The sequence below is a fragment of the Canis aureus genome, chromosome 27, assembly GCF_053574225.1.
Source record: "Canis aureus isolate CA01 chromosome 27, VMU_Caureus_v.1.0, whole genome shotgun sequence".
In the NCBI taxonomy this organism is placed as follows: Eukaryota; Metazoa; Chordata; class Mammalia; order Carnivora; family Canidae; genus Canis; species Canis aureus.
In genome coordinates, this window is record NC_135637.1 from 41,795,515 (window position 1) to 41,815,186 (window position 19,672).

General features: G+C 37.3%; 1 protein-coding gene across 2 annotated transcripts in view; it reads right to left on the minus strand.

Moving 5' to 3' along the window:
• Positions 1–19,672, minus strand: part of PCDH15 (protocadherin related 15) — an 869,139-nt gene that overhangs the window by 383,586 nt on the left and 465,881 nt on the right. For both annotated transcript variants that reach the window (XM_077874888.1, XM_077874887.1), the window contains exon 10: positions 360–468. In XM_077874888.1, coding sequence (XP_077731014.1) covers positions 360–468 — 109 coding nt within the window. The remainder of the gene's footprint in view (positions 1–359; positions 469–19,672) is intronic.

Sequence of the window (19,672 nt, forward strand, 5' to 3'; positions counted from 1 at the left end):
ATGTTATTTTTGAATTTATTTTTACATAAAAATAGTTTCCAATAAGATCAACTTTGTTATTAAAGGTGTTTCCTTTGATCTGAGACAAGTTTTTCAATGATTCTAGAATGATTCTAGAGGGCAGCCCGGGTGGCTCACTGGTTTAGGGCCTGCCTTTGTCCCAGGGTGTGATCCTGGAGTCCCAGGATGGAGTCCCACATCGGGCTCCCTGCGTGGAGCCTGCTTCTCCCTCTACCTGTGTCTCGGCCTCTCTGTCTCTCTGTGTCTCTCATGAATAAATAAATAAAATCCTTAAAAAAAATAGAATGATTCTAGAATGATTCTAGAATGGAGAGCGTAGAATGCTAGTAGATACAAACCAACAAGGATAGAGTAGAGGATTCCTGGTCTATCTGATGGCGGTTGAATATTGCGATCCTGGTCAACAGCTTGGATGGGCGGGGTAACAATGATGGGATTCAGTTCTTCCTGGAAAAAAAATTCAGAGAGTTTAGTTCAGCTTCATTATTAATGCCTCATGTAGAATTGACACTCGGATATTAGATATTATAGTTTGGACAGCTAGATAATATCTGAGTTAGTTCTTAAACTCAGGTTTCAAAATTTATAATTTAGCATATAAGACTAGTTAATTTTGAATCTGAAGAGGAAGCAGTGTGTCCTCTAGGTCAAAATGAAAAGACATAGTAAGTACATATTTAGAACTTTCTATCAGGAATTTCTCCTAATAAGAAAGTAAGGAAGAAAGTTATCAATAAAGTTTGAATCTTCCCTAGATAAACAAATCAGAAGAAATATGAAGCTATCACGTATCATTTTTTTTATCTTTGTCTTTGGACAAGATTTGTAAGAATATTTACATTCTTTTTCTTCCTAAGTCATGTTTTAAAGCTTTGCATAAATTAATTATATTAAATTTTAAAACTTGATGCCTTAATTGAATAGAAATCAATGCCCTATCGATGCGAATTTCATACAGATAAAATTAATTATATATCACACATATATGTACATTTAACTTATAATCATGTGTAAGAATATGCATTTAAAATTGTAATGCGTTTGTCTAAGTCAATGTTTCCAAATACAATGTCCAGAGGTATTCTGTTCTGCTATCAGGTTTGGGAAACACTTTTCTGTTAAGAACCAGATAATAAATATGTTTATGCTTTGCTGGACATAAAGTATCTGAGTCAGCTTATCTATTCTGCCATTGCAACACAAAAGCAACAAGTGGGCATGACTACATTGCAATAAAACTTTATTTATAAAAACAAATGGTGATGTAATTATAGGATGTAATTTGTTGACCCTTGTACTAAATTAGAAACTATTATTTAGGGACGCCTGGGTGGCTTAGTGGTTGGGCATCTGCCTTCGGCCCAGGGCCTGATCCTGGGGATCCGGGATCAAGTCCCACATCGGGCTCCCTGCATGGAGCCTGCTTCTCCCTCTGCCTGTGTCTCTGCCTCTCTCTCTCTCTCTCTCTCTCTCTGTCTCTCATGAATAAATAAATAAAATCTTAAAGAAAAGAAACTATATTTATAATAGGTTTGTTGAAAAAACTGATGTACACTCTGTACAGATAATCTTAGGATACATAGTCTTAAATAAATTTTCAAAAAGCTAATCTACTCGACTACAGGTCTTTTCAGAGGCTTATGTGCCAATTTGCATAATGACTGTACAAGAATGGGGTATATTTGTACATTTTCTAGAATCATCTATCAATCTCTTGAACTCTTACATTCCCTTAGAACAGAGATTGAGAAATAATTGCTTTAAGCCTCTACAATTCTCAGTCCAAATATAATAGTAATTCTAAAGGGAAATAATGTCTATTTCATTTTTTTTAAAGATTTTATTTATTTATTCATGAGAAACACGGAGAGAGAGAGAGAGAAGCAGAGACACAGGCAGAGGGAGAAGCAGGCTCCACGCAGGGAAGTCCAACGTGGGACTCCATCCTGGGTCTTCAGGATCAAGCCCTGGCTGAAGTCGGCACTAAACCGCTGAGCCACCCGGGCTGCCCAATAATGTCTATTTCAATATCTGACTTCATATTCTAAGGAATCACTGCAATGTTACCTTATTTTATTTCTTCTCAAATGATAGAACCTTGAAACATATCATGTACTTTCAAATAAAATCAGTCATTTCTAATCTCAGCAGAAATGTATAGTGGTGGCATGCTAAAAATATGCAATGATACTAACCTGTGATGTATAATACTTAATTTCGATTAAGTTACCTTAAGTGATATTAAGCATTGGTACAGTACCAAAATATATTGCTACTGAACTTGCAATAATTAAAGATGATCATTGACCAATAATATGGAGCTCACATACATCTTAGGCCTCTGCCCATCCAATGGGCTCTAAGTAGACTGAATATTGTCATTATCTTCCTAAAAACAAAGAGCTCCTGATAGGAATAACTTTTGGATACTCTATTCACTTGTTCAAATGTGGATTCAAAACCATGAAGATGTCAAATCAATATTAAAATACCTCCATTAAATCCAGATGACTACTGCTTTGTTGTTGTTGTTCTTTACACACAATACGACACATTAAACACAACACTCTTCTTAAATTCTTCCCCTCGCTCCATTTCTGTCCCTTTTTCTCTGTTTTGTTCTATACTCCCCCACACCTCTCTCTCTCTCTCTCACTCACACAGACACACACACATCTTCTCAATTTCCATTTTACTTCCTCTGTAATCCTTTATTTCTCTGGAACTGAAAATCCAAAGCTCTTCAAAGTACGTATGTTTGAATGCAGGAGTTACGGGCTGATAGCTCATCCTAGACATTTTTCAGGGGAATCTGACTGTATCAGCTAGACACCACACAGCTAAGCTACTTCAGTTCTGGTTCAACTAGTAAATCTGTGCTAGCTTTTCCAAAAGTACAGTTCTTCTCAGACCTTGTGAAGGCATTTCATTTTCTGGCAATCCCATCATCCTCCCCATGTTAAGGGAAATATACTAAGGGATCCTAGGCTCCTGCTGTTTGAAATGACATACCTAAAATTAACAAAAATTGAATCTGAGCTCTCTGGGAGAGTGTTAAATGTGAACAGATCACTTGAGAGTATCTCTGCTGAACACCCTCAGTCTGCTATGTCTGTGGAGCTGCTAAGTGACCAACATGTACCCAGTTTTAGTTTTGGTAATGAGTCACGTAGCTTAAAAATCCTCTTCCTGTACAATCTAAAGTTGTTGGAATGAGCCATGTGGTTTTAGTCATATTATTTAAAAATATGTGAACAATAGAGAAAACTAAATATAACATGATAAACAAAACCGAGAGAGAGGTACTAATAAAGTTGCTCATCTTTCATAGATGGTTATTAATAAATGTATGGTGAGAACTGAGGAAATAAAAATAAGCAAGAGTGCTATTTAGAATTATGTGCTGTTTAAAATCAGAATTAAAACTGGAAATAGCAAAATGTCAATATCTCAGGAGAGTGGCTTGAGAAGTGAAGGTAGGTGGGATGAAAGGTATTTATTTAAAGCCATTCAGTCCTCTTTCACTATGTGAAACTTTCACTATCTGAACTGCTTTTAATATTATAAATACATAAATTATACTACTGAGAATAAAATAAACCCTATTGGTGAAGGCTTCAATAAGTTTCTGGAAATTTGGGAGAGGCATAGCTGTCTTAAATAACTTGTTAGGACTGACTTTTGTGCTATAAAGACTAGCAACTTATCTTAAGAAAAACTATTTTTCTTTTTCTCTAAAGATTTATGTAATCCTTCGAGAGAGAGAGAGAGTAAGAGAAAGAATGAGCAGGGAGAGGGGAAAAGGAAAAGGGGAGAGACAATCTCCAGCAGACTCCCCGGTGAGTGAGGAGCCCCATGTGCGACTCGATCTCAGGATCCTGAGATCATGACCCGAGCTGAAATCAAGAGCCAAATGCTCAACCAAGTGAGCCACGCAAGTGCCTCAGAAAAACTATTTTTCTTATATTACCATTAATGAGTTTTTCAGAAAATCTAGGTTTAAATGAATTCTCAGATACAATTTCTAAGATTATCTCCCAAAGTAGATGGGGCTCTTTGAATCTTGAGAATTTTCATTCTAGCAACACATAACATTAAAGGATGTTGTGTTCTGGTCAGAATTATACTGTTAAAATGTTTAATATAATTTTTCATAAAGATAAGTAACATTTAAACCAGAGCAGGAAAATTATATATGCATTCATTAGAAACACCATGATAACATGAATCATTTTTTGAACTTTTCTCTTGCCAAAAATCTCTAAATTAGATGCAGTCAGGCATTGGAAGAGCATACAAATAAGCAAGAAAATCCCAGAGGGACGAAACTCCTTAGAGTAAGGAAGAATTTTATGGAAAAAAAACAAAACAAAACAAACACATGTCATCATTTACAAGGTTTGGCTAACAATATGCATTCATTTAGTACATTTTTGTCAATTTGTATGAAACTGAGTTACACAGGCTGGTAAGAGATCACTACTCTAAAGTGGACTCTAAGGGACAATCCAGCAGTAGCTACTGCCAAAACATCCTCCCCGGGTCTTGTGAAAAGGCACACACCTAGGAGATGCATTTCCTTTGAAGAAGCATGCTCTTCAAAAAATAGTAACTATTGCTCCTTATATCTCTTCCCCCTTATTTCTCTTAGTTTCTAATTTTACTGTTGGATTTCAGATAAATTATGCTAAAGTAGAAATTCACCCATGGCTTAAATATGCTTGGGTGTCCTTAAGGAAAGGATGAAGAGGTTCCTCTATGATGGTTTAATTACTGGAATTAGTCTCCACCAAAATCTCCACTGGCTGATAGGCACACATATCTTATAACCCACAGCCTAGTGCGAACAGTTTACAACAACATATTTGCTTCATCAACTTGAGTTCCAGGAGGTCATATAGAAAAGGCCCCCAAACACCCTGCCCCCAAAACACATCTGCTTTCTCTCAGTCTTATTTGTCTTTGAGAAAATCACGTGTCCTGAATTCTGTTCACGCCAATGGGCACACGCTGAAAGTGCACAGAGGAGCAGGCTCTCGTTTCACTGCTGTGTGAATCAGCAGAGTTAAATTTCCTGACATATTTCCTAATGGTGATTCACCCTGAAAATGAATTCAGTCCATGTAATGAGATTCATGTCATGAGGATAATCATAGAAACTATTAAACAATAACAAAAAGGTCTGTCTCCAGTAGCAATGCTGTATGATTCTGTGATTATGAAACTCAAGCTTGTTGTATCAGGGACGCACGCTTCATATTCAGTAGCTGCACGGGAAAGGTGTCTTGTCTTATCAATAGATCTAAGAGAATGTTTTCATGTTCAACTGTTGAATTCTTTTGAGAAAATAACAGGAGGCAATTAGAGGGTTGGGGTAGGTGAGGGTTCGTTATTCCTTCCATGAGTTTCTGTCCCAGACATTGGATGTCTATGTGTAAATATATCTGTATCTATTTATATGCATAAAAATTAGCAAACAATCACAAATGATTAAGGAACCTGTTCTTTAGATTTGTGGAAGCCCCAGCTCTTTGTTCTTTTAGGTGTTCAGATTACTACCTTGCATAAAAAGAAAAATACATTCAAGGGAAATACTGAGATTTCAAAGGTAGGGTATGTTTACCATTTTAACCAGCATCAAACCAAGAAGCATCATAGTCTGCAGGACTGTAAGATTCAGCCTATTTCACCCCAAAGTTAAAGGCACACATAATTCATTTGGTTTCCAAATGTGTTTCCTGCATGGATAGAATGCCTTCACATAAATTTTAGCCAATCCTTACATCTTAAACAGTTTTCATTTCACCATTTATCATACAAGTCAATGGGGTAGTGAGTTTTGAAAATAAAAGCCTACATTTGACATTTAATAGCCTGATTAGTAAGGCTTTCAGCCTCAGTGGAGATACCGGTAACAAAAGTACTCTTTAAATCCTAAATATTCCTTAAAAATTGTAAATATTCTTCAACTCGGCATTTGAGTAATAGCTTCAAATGAGTAAGAGAACACATAATACCACACTGAAACAATCAGAGTATTTTAAATTAAATGGAGACATTATAAAAGTCTCCAAGGGTGGTCTGTAGGAAGACTTGCTCTGTTATACTGGAAAACCCAAGAAAGGGTAAGTAAGAAATAATATTCAAAAGGTAAACTGAGGGCAGCCCTGGTGGCTCAGCGGTTTAGCGCCGCCTGCAGCCCAGGGTGTGATCCTGGAGACCCGGGATCGAGTCCCACGTCGGGTTCCCGGTGCATGGAGCTTGCTTCTCCCTCTGCCTGCATCTCTGCCTCTCTCTGTGTGTCTCTCATGAATAAATAAATATAATCTTTAAAAAACAAAACAAAACAAAAAACAAAACAACAACAACAAAAAGAAACAAAAGGTAAACTGAGCTCAAAGTACCACATGTGTCTCTGGGTAAGACTCAGACTTGTATATTATCTTTTAATTATTAAAATTCTTAATTTGGACCTTCAAATGTTTTACCCTTCTATTTATAGAATACTAGATTCATCATTGTTCAGTTACATGGTCTATATTTTAATTAAATAATCTTATTGTATTAAGAAAGCAGATAATTATGTTAAAATAGCAAAAACTTCACCATCAACTATAAATATATTTAAGCACTGACAATTGATTTAAAATGTTACCAAACTATATAATACCTAACTATTGAATTTATTATTTAGTTTTAAATTACTGCTATTAATTTGTATGTGTTGTTTACACTTGAATACTTCCCTTTTCCAATATCCTTTAAAAAATGTCTAACACCAAATTTGTACTTTATATCTATTACACACTTCCTTTAGTGAAGAGATAAGGTTTAGAGGATATGAAAGAAAATTTGGTGGACGGTGTTATTCTTGTATTTTACTGTATATGCAGCATTGTCCCAGAAGCTTTTGAAAATTGTTAATCAAATTGTTGTTTGTTTCTATATATTAATGATCTAGAAAGGAATGACAGATATGTTCACACATGCTCTCATACAAACGCATGCACACTTAACATGCTCCCTTAAGACGCCAAACCACCATTTCTACTTTTTCTTTGACTCGTTTTGCTTTGTTCAAGTGGCAGAAATACCAGATTGCTTGAAAAAAAGTGTAAGATATTTTGAAATGTCCTATTCTCTGTGAACATTACAAAAAAATAAAAGGCAATATTAAGGTTGGTGGCAGGGGCCAAATAGATTACTTTAGACTTTCTATGGGGTCACAGAGGACACACAAGTGGGAGATTCCCATACAGCTTGGAAGTTTATATATCACAACACATGTAGTGTCTGGTTCTTTTCAGTTTTGATAATAATCATCCCTAGAATGGAAGAACAAAGAACACAGAGAAAATACTCAGTCACGATCCAGGAAGAACACCAGCTTCTCCTGATTGCTGGAACTTTACGTCACTCATTAAAGGAAACAAGCAAAAACACCTTGCAGAGCTAATGCAAATGCTTTGTTGTATCGTTTTCAAGAGCAGACTTCATGACTGCTTCAATGTCAGGCTCTTTTTTATTCTAGTGTGTCTCTGAAAAAAAAATTGAGATACATATTTATGTATATGCTGTGATGGAGTGCTGTATTGTGCATTTGAACATCCTTGCAATTGCATATTTGACCTTCTTTACTAATATATACCTTGTTTTCAAAAACATTTCTTTGAATCTTTGCCTTTTAAATTTGCTTCTTGCTTAGACTTAAGAAATGTAGTTTGAGCTATTTTACAAAAATAATGAAATGTACGCTCAGAGATGTTGTCTACAAGGATTATTTGTTGCCGTATACAACCGGCCTTTTAAGAATAAACTTTGCATGGAAGTACTATCTATGACAGACTTTGATAAATCACAAACTCATAGCCTGATGAACTATCACAGTTATATTTAATTCTAAATACCACTGACATTAAGAAATAGAATATTGGGGATGCCTGGGTGGTTCTGCAGTTGAGTGTCTGCCTTTGGCTCAGGGAGTGATCCCAGTTCAGGTATCAAGTACCACATCAGGCTCTCTGTGGGGAGCCTGCTTCTCCCTCTGCCTATGCCTCTCCTCTCTTTGTGCAATAAATAAATAAATAAATAAATAAATAAATAAATAAATACACAAATACATAAATAAATATTTTTAAAAAATTAAATAGAATATGATCATTTTATCAGAAGCCCTGTATTCTCTATATTTTCTATCAATCGCTACTGCCACTTTCATCCTAAAAATGATTTACCTTCTAATATCATAGATGTAATTTTACTTGTTTTAAACTGTATACAAGTAGAATTATACAACATGATTTGACTGCTGACTTTTTTATTATTATGTCTTACATGGTATGCCTGCCTGCGAGAGTGACATAACATGCAGTGTCGACTCCGCACATTCAGTTTAACAGATGTACTGAGACAGACATCTCCAACTTTCTTTCCTCTTCACACCGGAGATGGTGTTTGCGTTGTTTCCAGCGCATGTTGTGAGGAAGTGTTGTGCCCTTCTACATGTCTTCTGACACACAAATGCATCTGGATTAAATGTAAGAATACAACTGCTGGACACGCATGTGTTCCGATGAGCTAGGTCCCTGTCTCATGGCTTTCTAAGCTGGTCGTATCAGCTTACAGTCTATCATGAGTGAGACTCCAGGCTCCCAGCTTGCCTGACAGTTGGTAATCCCAGTTGTTTTAAAGGTTAGCCATTCTGGTAGGTAGGTATTGTCACCTCAGAGTGATTTGAACTGTTTTATGATGTGGGACATTTGTGAGGTGTTGGTTCATATCTTTTGTGCATTTTTCTATCGTTTTCTCCCTGGCTCATAAGAGCTTTTTATATACCACAGTGTAAGCCTTTGTAAACATGATATCCCACTCTATGACTTACATTTACACTCTATCAATGCTTTCGTGTTAAAGAAAAGTTCCTAATTTTAATATAGTCCCATTTATCACTTTCTCTTTTCATGTACACTTGGCTATTTCCTCTACCTGAACACATACTTTGACCCAAGGTAGAGGTGATAATTTCCCTTACGTATTTCTATATAGAGGATATCACACTCTTCCTTATTAAAATTTAGCAAACACTCATGTTAACTGTATGTCTGAGTTTCATTGCCTGTTGCTTTCCTGAGAGCCCAGAAAGTCTGTGTGGATAACAAGGGGACATATGTGTCGCACAGGCACTTCACAAGTGCTGAATAAAGGACTTCTCTGTTCTATATTATTAGAGTATTCTTGAGCCTCACACACCTAGACTTGCTCCCTGGGTTCCTGTAAGACATCAAATACACATACTGATGTTTTATGAGCATCTTTTTAGTACACCAAGATCTTATTTATGCTCATAAAGTTAGTGTACCCAGATAAATGGGGCGGCTATGAGAGTGGCTCAAAATACACAGATGTGGGATCAAAGTGCATCATGGAGACGGCCTTTTGGTGCAATAAACAGTCTCATAAACATTCCAATAGATTGAGTGGTGAGCTTCTGCATCCTATAGGAAAACATTCCAAACTTGATATATGAGTCCCAATGTCAGCTTTCAAGAAGTTAATCTCTCAGATCTTGAATCATAATTTTCACAGTGAGGTGAGCAGTATCTATATTCCATTAATTGGTATGAAGATTCGTGAAGGGATCTTATTATTATTTATATAAAAATAAAACAGTAAGTGCCATGCTTAGCAATGGATATAGTATTATTAAAATTAATTTATATTTAATTGTGTAATAATGGCATTAAAATTGACTCCAAGTTATAAGCAGAGGGATAGAGACAGATGGAATTTTTTTCATGTCAAGATGGAAGCTAATTTGACCATATCTTGCCTATTTTCTTCAAAACATGATGCTGACATGAATTTTGAAGGTTTTATTTAAAATTGCATAACTGATCAGATGTTTGAGGGAATCAAGGGGGTCTATCATTACCATTTAATCTTAAACCAATATTTAGATGCAAAACCTGTAAAGCAAATTAACTAATGTTTATACTTAACCGTAATTTTAAAATAGTGTATCAGAGAATTTGAATATTCACTTAAAATAAGCTGAATTTCACTTAATTAAATAGAAGCTTTGGTGAAGTTCTTTTCTATACACTCAGACACATTAGTCTTACATCCAATTTATAAACACATTCCCTACCCTTTGATTACAGAAATTTTGTGATAACTCTCTAATTTATTAATAAGCTCCTATGGAGAAGCTCACAGTCATCACGACTCAAAGTACATGTATACAGTTTCATTTAGAATTATTATTATTTTTTAATTTTTTTGAAGATTTTATTTATTTATTCATGAGAGACACACAGAGAGAGAGGAGCAGAGACACAGGCAGAGGGAGAAGCAGGCTCCACACAGGGAGCCCGACATGGGACTCGATCCCCGGTCTCTCGGATCACACCCTGAGCTGCAAGAGGATATATGTGTATCTGATGGAGGCTGGAAAGGGCAGTTAAAACAAATAAACAAACAATAATCTTTTTTTAACAAACAATAATCTATAGACAGAAGGATGATAGATTGATAGATAATGTAGGGATTTTGGGGGGAGAGTCATCAAAGTGCCTTAAAACATTATAGTTTAATTTTCATATGATTGGAAATGGAAAACTATAAGTAAATACAAAAAAAAAATTCCTTGTGATGAGGAAAATCATCATAGAATATCTGGTAAGGACAAATACAAAGAAAAAATATTTTAAGCCCTGCAACCCAGCGAGAACCATTGCCAACATGTTGACATGTTTTCTATCAGTGTTTGTCTCCTATGTATCTGTCATCTATCTTCTTACACACGGGATATTTTAGGGCTGCATGTATACATTTTATTGACTATTTTACCTCTCATTACTTCATAATCCTTGTTCTGAGCCAGTGAATATGCTTCAAAAACACAATTTGCAATAATATGCAACCTGCACTAGCATTATGAATTAGGTTCTGTAGCTGTACACTTGAGTTGCTTATGTTGTGTTCATTACCGCTCTGTGTCTCTAATTGCATTCATGGGTTGGATTCTTGGATGTGGAATTTCTGGATCAAGGAAGTTCTCTGTACAAACAGCCAGATGGCTTTCCAGAAAGACTCTGATGTTTTATTTCTTCCTCAGCAGTGTATGAGTGTTTATAACAGCACATATTTGTCAGTACTGAGGGTGAGAGATGCCTAGAGGATTGCTAAATAAATGTGGGGTTTAATTTTGCATTTCTTTGGTTCCTAGCATAATTTATGTGATATATTTATCTCGGATTCTTCTGTTCGTTTACTTTGCCTAACTTCTTTTTTAATTTCGGTATTTTAAAATTTCATTTCCATGACATATGCACATAGAACAGAAATCAGCACTTTGTTCGTAGTCTTACAATTTTTTTTTTTTGTATGTTGTTTGCCTTTTAATGTTCTTGGTTTTTGACATCTAGAAGCATGGCATTTTTATGTTCCTGAATATCTCTCTCTCTTTTCCCTTTTGATTTCTGCTTAGTCTTTCACCATCTGAAAGTTATATAAATGCCGATGTCTATTTATTTTCAAGTATTATGGTAGCAACATTTTATTTCTTTCTATTTATTTATTTATTTATTTATTTATTTATTTATTTATTTATGATAGTCACAGAGAGAGAGAGAGAGGCAGAGACATAGGCAGAGGGAGAAGCAGGCTCCATACACTGGGAGCCCGACGTGGGATTCGATCCCGGGTCTCCAGGATTGCGCCCTGGGCCAAAGGCAGGCACCAAACCGCTGCGCCACCCAGGGATCCCTATGGTAGCAACATTTTAAATTTAATGCTTCAATCTATCAAGAAAGTTGAATAGTAAGAACTTAATATTCATCAAACTGTGGCTGGAATTTTAATTTTTTTTAACAGAAGTAAAACTAGTTCTAAACACTCTGCTTTCACCCTTCTTCTCTGCCTTAAATGGACTTCTTCAGAAAGTTTAATCTGTTTCAAAAACCTAATAATCCTACATTTCTATTACATTATTTAAAAAAATCTTAATTTGTCCATGACTACAGTGATGGCTCCCTCTCATACAAGACCTTTGAAGTTCAGGATTGTTCGTGTGTGGGAAGTAGGCATTGAGAACACATATGGTGACTTACAATAAGCAATTATACCCAAACAATCTGGGTTTATAGAAAACTAGTAATGAACTTTGTAGAAATAAAGATGATAAAATTCCAAACAAGACAATACCATCTAATTGCATCTGATCTCTCTAATTTGTGACACTTCTACTTTCCAGTCCTGGACACACACACATACACATGAGATTGCTGCCCTTGTTAATAAAATTTGAGAACTGAAAATTACTATTACTATTTTTTAAAGATTTTATTAGTTTATGAGAGAGAGAGAGAGAGAGAGAGAGAGGCTGTAGGAGCAGGGGGAGGGGCAGTGGGAGAAGCTGGCTCCCCAATGAGCAAGGAACATGACTTGGCCCTTATCCTAGGTAATAGTTCCTTCCTTCCTTCATTTGTTTAACTCTCTGATAGAAATTTGCTTTCATCTTGAAATAAACATAGTAGGGATCCCTGGGTGGCCCAGCGGTTTGGCACCTGCCTTTGGCCCAGGGCGCGATCCTGGAGACCCGGGATCGAATCCCACATCGGGCTCCCGGTGCATGGAGCCTGCTTCTCCCTCTGCCTGTGTCTCTGCCTCTCTCTCTTTCTCTCTCTGTGACTATAATAAATAAATAAAAATTAAAAAAAAAAAGAAATAAACATAGTACACCAGGGGTGTTCCAAGTGTTAGTCTCTTGACCTTCACTGTGTTTCAGGATCTGAACATCTTCAATCTGCAAATGTAGCTGCCTTACAAAATTCTAATGGCTTATTCTTATTCTGATTCTTTCTAGGGTATTTTTGTTATTTATTGCCCATGCTCATTTCCCCCATTGTCTGTGTCAATACCAGGTAGTTCTATTTGCATTGTCACTTCCTGACCCCTGTGGACCCATTTGTGCTCTGGAAGATGTGACACAGGTGAAGGAGGCCCAGAGGGTGGGAGACGAATCCCATGTTAACCAGGACCAGCCAGACCGAGTCCCACCCCTGGGGTCAGCTCTCTTCTGCAGGCTTCACCTTTTGCTGGCCCATAAAGTAAAGGAGTACCAGTGTTTTCAGTAGGTGGTTTGTAATTAACTGAGGGGTGCTTGTACAAGCCCCATTATGATGCTCCTAGCAAGTTCTAAGTAAGTACTAATAGTTATTGGTAAATTAATAATATTAATTTCTTCGATTTCTGCGTCTTTAGTCCTAACCCTTACTTGATGTCTTACACAGTGTAGATACTCAAATACTGTTCACTCAATGAGAATAACAGGTTTTTGGCTATTGGGTAAATTCTGAAAGTAGAAAAATTACAGGATGATGGAGCTGGTATTAGGAGAATCCTAAGAAAGAGATGATGTTAGGAAAAAAGAATGGTGATACATTTTACCGAGAGGTGGATTTCCTAGAGCAAAATTAATTTTAAATTCATAATTCACAGGGACGCATGGGTGGCTCAGCAGTTGAGCGTCTGCCTTCGGCTCAAGGTGTGACCCCAGGGTCCTGGGATCGAGTCCCACATTGGGTTCTCTGCAGTGAGCCTGCTTCTCTCTCTCTGTCCCTTTCTGTGTCTCTCATGAATAAATAAATAAATAATAAAATCTCAAAAAAATTCATAATTCATAGCTGGAAACACTGAAGAGAGAAAATAGAATTAATTCAGCATTTTTAATATTAATTTTCAGATATTGATTAGTATAATAAGGTTCTAGCGCTTTATAAAGTTTGCACCACGTGAATTTCCTGAAAATATGAGGTGAGAAAGAGAAAGACTCATCGTTCGATAGATATAACCATCTTGTTATGTCTTGATGGAATTGGGTCTGCCTCAATTAACAGAATAAACACTTGCCAGAGCACGTATGATAGCAGGTATGGAATGGTTCCCATGCACTTTTGCCCCATTCCAATAGCCAGCTTCTGGAACACTGAGTATGAACTTCCCCAAATGAAACTGTAGGCAACATTTAAATCCCCAGAATAGGGAAGGACCCTGGAAGAATAGAGTTGTTTTTGTGGAAGCGCAAACTGAAATGCTTGGTTTTAATGTTTAAAAAAAGTGTGACCCAGGCTTGTTTGGAAACTTCTAGTTTGTCCTAGCCATGAAGGTTACTGCAACCTCAACAGGGGAGCGTAGAAAACTGGACGCTGATACCTGCAGGGCACCGTAGATGCTTCTTATGGCTTCCTCTTCAAATGGCATTCATGATATTTGCTACAGGGTCTCTGGGACCATCTGCCAAACCTTTCCATTTTTCTTCAGAAGTTCAATATAATAGTATTTTTTTCTTTCCTGGTCCCACTTTGGCAGCAAGGCGGTCTTGCACATAGAATGTGCTCATTTCCAACTAGGTAGACATTTTTCGAAGTGTGTGTAACATCACCCCTGCACGAGGATTGCTTGTTTAAAAAAAAAAAAAAAGTCTCAACTGTTGGGCCTGAGTCTGGAAAGTAAATACAGACATCATATGTGAGGATGCTGGTAATCATTCAGGTCATCTGCATTTGGAAATACAACTCAGGACATTTTTGCGCACAACATAGATTTATGCAGATCACTTATGTCCTTCTAACCCTTTCTGACAATCTCTCCCAAATTTTGACCTTGGGCAACGCCTCACGTTCTGTGGTGAGCACTTGGTATTTCCTTTACAACCTTCCTGAAAACAACATTTCACACTGCATTTCAGCTCACATTCTTATGTAGGACTCCCGTAGGAATTCTGTTTATTCTTTTTCTTGAAAATATGATTATACTCTGGTGGTGAAATGTTTCCAAATATCAAAATGTAATGATAATAAGCCTAATTTCAGAATCCCATTGCTAAGTTTGTATCCCAAAATACCAATTGGAAGTATTCAAATTGGGAGAAGAGTATCGAAAGACATCTACGGACCCACAACTTAACAGAATTGTACACGATACTTTTCAACTTATAAGCTAGTTATAAGCTAGTAAACAAGCAAGCACAGCAACAAGTAGGCCGGTAATTCAAAATGGGGGAAAAGTGGAGTTTTAAATGGAAAAAAAAGGGCAGCCTGGGTGGCTCAGCAGTTTAGCACCTCCTTCAGCCCTGGGCCTGATCCTGGAGACCCGGGATTGAGTCCCACATCAGGCTCCCGGTGCATGGAGCCTGCTTCTTCCTCTGCCTGCGTCTCTGCCTCTCTTTCTGTCTCTCATAAATAAATAAATAAAATATTTTTAAAAAATGGAAAAAAAATCTGAACCATTCCACACTGATCTAATAAAGAACAAGGAAACTAATAAACCAGTCATTTAAGTGAAAGGGAAGCTAATGATCAGCTTTATTTACTTAGAAAATATCTGAGATTAGTTGTTCTAATCAATTGATTCAAAACTGCTTATTGAAAGAAAGTGAAAAGTAGAATCACTTTTATCAATATTTTATCTGTGACTGGTTCTGTTTAATTTTCACATCATTGTTGAGAAACCCATCAAAAACCTCGGGACAGTGTGCCTTGAGGAGGAATCTTGAGCCCTGTGATGCCCCCAACCAGTGGATGACCCACTGTCCCGGGCCCTCACTTGCCTGTCCACCTGTGCCTCCCTCCGTGTTTCTACCCACCCTTCCACACACTCAAGCATCTCTGGCTTTGTTTCCATTTTTTCCCCGAGAATTATTATTGCTGAAAACTTGACATATAATAATAAGAGTACTTTTTTTGGTGATGCAGATCCGTTCAAGAGGAGAACAAATTCTTTTCTCAGAGAAGATAAAATTTCACTTAACTGGGGTTCAACGTTCATGTTCTGTATCCTCAAACAGATTGCAAATGCCCATCTGTAGAACCCACCCTTTCCTCATGGGTCTAACAGAAACAAGCGTCAGTCCAGACTTGGCCCCGTGGGCCACAGTCTGCCAACCCAAGGAGTAATGCTTGAAGTCTGTATTCTGAAGCTTGGTGTGCAAAGGGTTTCCAACAGTTGGCTCCAACTCACTACCTCTCCGTATATATTTGTCACTGCTTCCACTCACACACTGCTCTACCCAAACAACAACAAAATGTTTACCACTCACCGTAAACCACCTCACTCCCTAACTCCACCTCCTTGTCCCTGCTGTGACCTCTTAATATCAAGAACGTTTGAGGATCTGGACGAAGGACACCACCTTCTTAAAGCTCTTCATGAACCTCTAGCTGGAGTCAATCTTTTCTTCCTCTGAATATTCACAGAACAGGCACTGCCTCTTTCTGATCACTTGGACATATACTATTCTTGCACTAGATGCTGAGATCCTTGAACACAGGTACGAGGTCTTGCTCGTTTCTGGGTCTCCCTGGGCATGGGCCTAGAGGGACGTTCCGCAGATGGCTGTGAACTCATGGATGAGCATGGAGGGAGAAGGACTCAGACCAGAGGCTTCCTGAGTTGCTTCCCCCTCTCCTGGCCCACTTTCAAGCCATGTCTCACCAGCTCCCTACCCCAAATCCCTTCTCTTTAACTGAACGCCATGGGCTCTGTTTCTTTCACTGGACCCTGGCAGATGTAATTAACCCAAGTAGAGCAGCAAACCATGAGAAGTAATGTACTCAGTCATCCATCAATGTACCGGGAAGGGCAGCACAAAGACCATGAAGCCCTAGAAGCCGGAAGTTAAACAGAAGCTTTCCACAAGTTTTGATCTTTCTCATTAAAATCTGTTAAACATTTTCATCCCCAGGGATTTTGCATTTGCTCTCTCTTTAGCCTCCTCCCTGACATATCAGGTCTCAAAGCCCCTTCCTGAGAGGAGCTTTCCCTGACCTCTCTGCCTATGAGCACTCCTTCGTTCGCTTGCATTCATCTTATTATTTGTCATGTTCTCCATGGTAGGTATCAGTGTCTGCATTTATCTTCTTCATTTAAATTTCCATTTTCTGTCTCTTGTATTAAAATGTAAGTTCCCTGAAGGCACATGATCACAATATCTATATCCTTAGCACTCAAAATATTGTCTCGCAATAAAAGTCTCTTTTATTCTCTCATTCCCTTTTTCTTTTCTCTCCTCCTCTAGTTCTGATACACAGATAGACAGATATACTATGGATCTATCTACAACTGATGGATCGATGCATGTTTTTTTTTTGATTGATTCATTTTCTAAGTGATACCAGAGTGAGACAGGATTTCCTTTGTCAAGGAAAGAAATGTAAGATAAAATCAACTGATATTAAGGTATATCTAATAATTAAAAGTACATCCTGTAGGGTACTAACTTATACAGAATTATACAGAGGACAGAGGGTTGGGTAGTAACTATAAACCCTAGAAATGTGAATAGTACTTCACATTTCTGAAGAGTTTTACAGCCTAGCATATATTTTATTTCACTTGTGCCTCATAGGAGCAGTGTAATAGAAAGAGAATTATCCTTTTTGCTGTTCTTGCTGCTAATAGAAAGGCTAAATGACATCAAAAGCACAAATCCAGTGGTAATATAAAGCTCCTTAATGAAAAGGGAACTTGTGGAAATATTCCCTTCTTTTGTTTATTTTTCAGAAATATAGAGCTACTCTTAGTTGCACAAAGTAGGCCAAATGAGGTGCTAAAATAGGAAATCTGCCACTGTTACAATATGCATGACATCTGCTGGTATTTAACTGGGGGAAAGCATCACAGACCTATTTGCTAAAATAAGAAAATCTGTGGGTTTCTATGCGTATGTATGGGTAGAGGGCATGTGCAAATGCTTTCAGCATATTCTAGTAAATCAGTGGCATGGGATGAGATGTCACAAAAATATATTTAGCCTCTGATTTAAAATAGGTTGTACAATGGAAGCATTTGTTGTCAAATAATACACATGCTGAAGTTATATAACATGGAAGAAATACATATTTTCTCATTTTATATGTACAGATAACTAATACAAGGATAGCTAAGAGCAGCCTCCATGTGCATCATTCTGTGCATCAGGCCGGCCCAGAACTGACCTATCAGATGTCATCTGTTCAGTGTTAAAAGCCTAGAGATGAAAAGAATCTCAGGTGTTTCACGTGTAAAAGATAATTGGTAAATTGGCACATTCACAGTCTGTCACTGATTCTTTTCTTTTCTGGGGACATCTCTCTGTGCTCTGATTTTTACCCAATATTCCAGAGCCACTCCACCAGTGATGAAAAAGTAGAGATGAGGTTGCTTAGATACAGCAAATCCTGGATAGCCGAGGGGAACTTGAAGGTCAAAGAGTGAATTAGATTGATGTCTTGTTCTTGTTTGAAAACAGAATTTATTTGTTTTGCTGACGGAGTAGGAGAATATGGAGAGTCAAGGAAGGGAAGATATATTATTTTTGCTGTAGGATGAAATTCACTAAGAAATAATAGATATCAGGAGAAGTACACTGAATATCATTATAGTAATAATCCATTTAGAAGAGAGGGACTATGAACCTACACATTTACTATTTCTTCTGCCAAATGGATCGAGTGACAGTTTCATTTGAGATGAATTCCCAGACTAACCTTCAGTATAAATGAGTGCTAAAGGGCAAGCGGAATTACATCATCACACTGCATTAAGGGCAGAGCCAGAAACACAACGGGGCTAGGTCCTAAGTTCTCTCTCTATAGAAACAACTCGTGTGTATAAAGTTGAACAGCACAGGATTCTCTTTTTTTTTTTTTTTTGAGACACTTATTTCTGTACTTGATTTCTTTTCTAATAAAAATAAAAACAATTTGATAAAAAATAAACACAATAAGATAATAATAACCAATATGACTAACATCCCCAAATTAAAAGGGAACATATTTTTCAATAACTGTAATAGCCATATTTCTCCAAAAATCTCATTTAGCAAATGTTTTAGAACACTAATTATATTGCAAGAGCTCACAACAGAAAACTTTGACATAAAACATTAAAAAAACCCGATTTAATTTCCATTTAGCATTTCTGTTTATTTCTCCATAAAATAAGAAACACTTGCTAATATAAGCAAATCAAAATGACTCTTTTCCTTTTGCTATGTATCCTTTAAAAGTTTCTTATTCACTTTCAATCTTATAAAACGTATGCATTATAGAAAAGCTATTTGAGAAAATAGAGAATTGCTGTATTTGAGGACACAGTGACCTAGATGACTTTAAAAGTAATCTTTACCATAATGGAATGCCACAGAAGGGCTAAAAGTCTCACTTTTAGAGAATAATAAATTGCACTGCATTTAATAGGCCTTGACTAAATAGGCCACGGCCTTGGAAAGAAAATTACTCTCAACACCAGGGCTCTTGCCAGAACTGAATTCTCCCACTTGCCTCTGGCAGGTTTTCTGGAGCTGCGTCCTGAGGGGGTCAGAGTCAGGATGCATCTGGTGTGTGGGGGCAGCACAGAAATGTAAGAAGGTTTCATGAACAGGACAAGACCTCAAATCAGAGGAAGAGTGAAGGCAATCGATTCCAACCATGCCAGGTCAAGGAGAGCGGTAACCTGGCAAAGCCATGTGAGATACAGGTGGGCAGCAGAGGAGAAGATGGGGCAGGAAGCAAGGGAGGCTCATGGCATGAAGTCAGCAGAGTTCAGCAAGTTTTATTGTAAGTCTGATGACTCTTTCCACTGACAGGATGCACCACCATTCCAATAAACC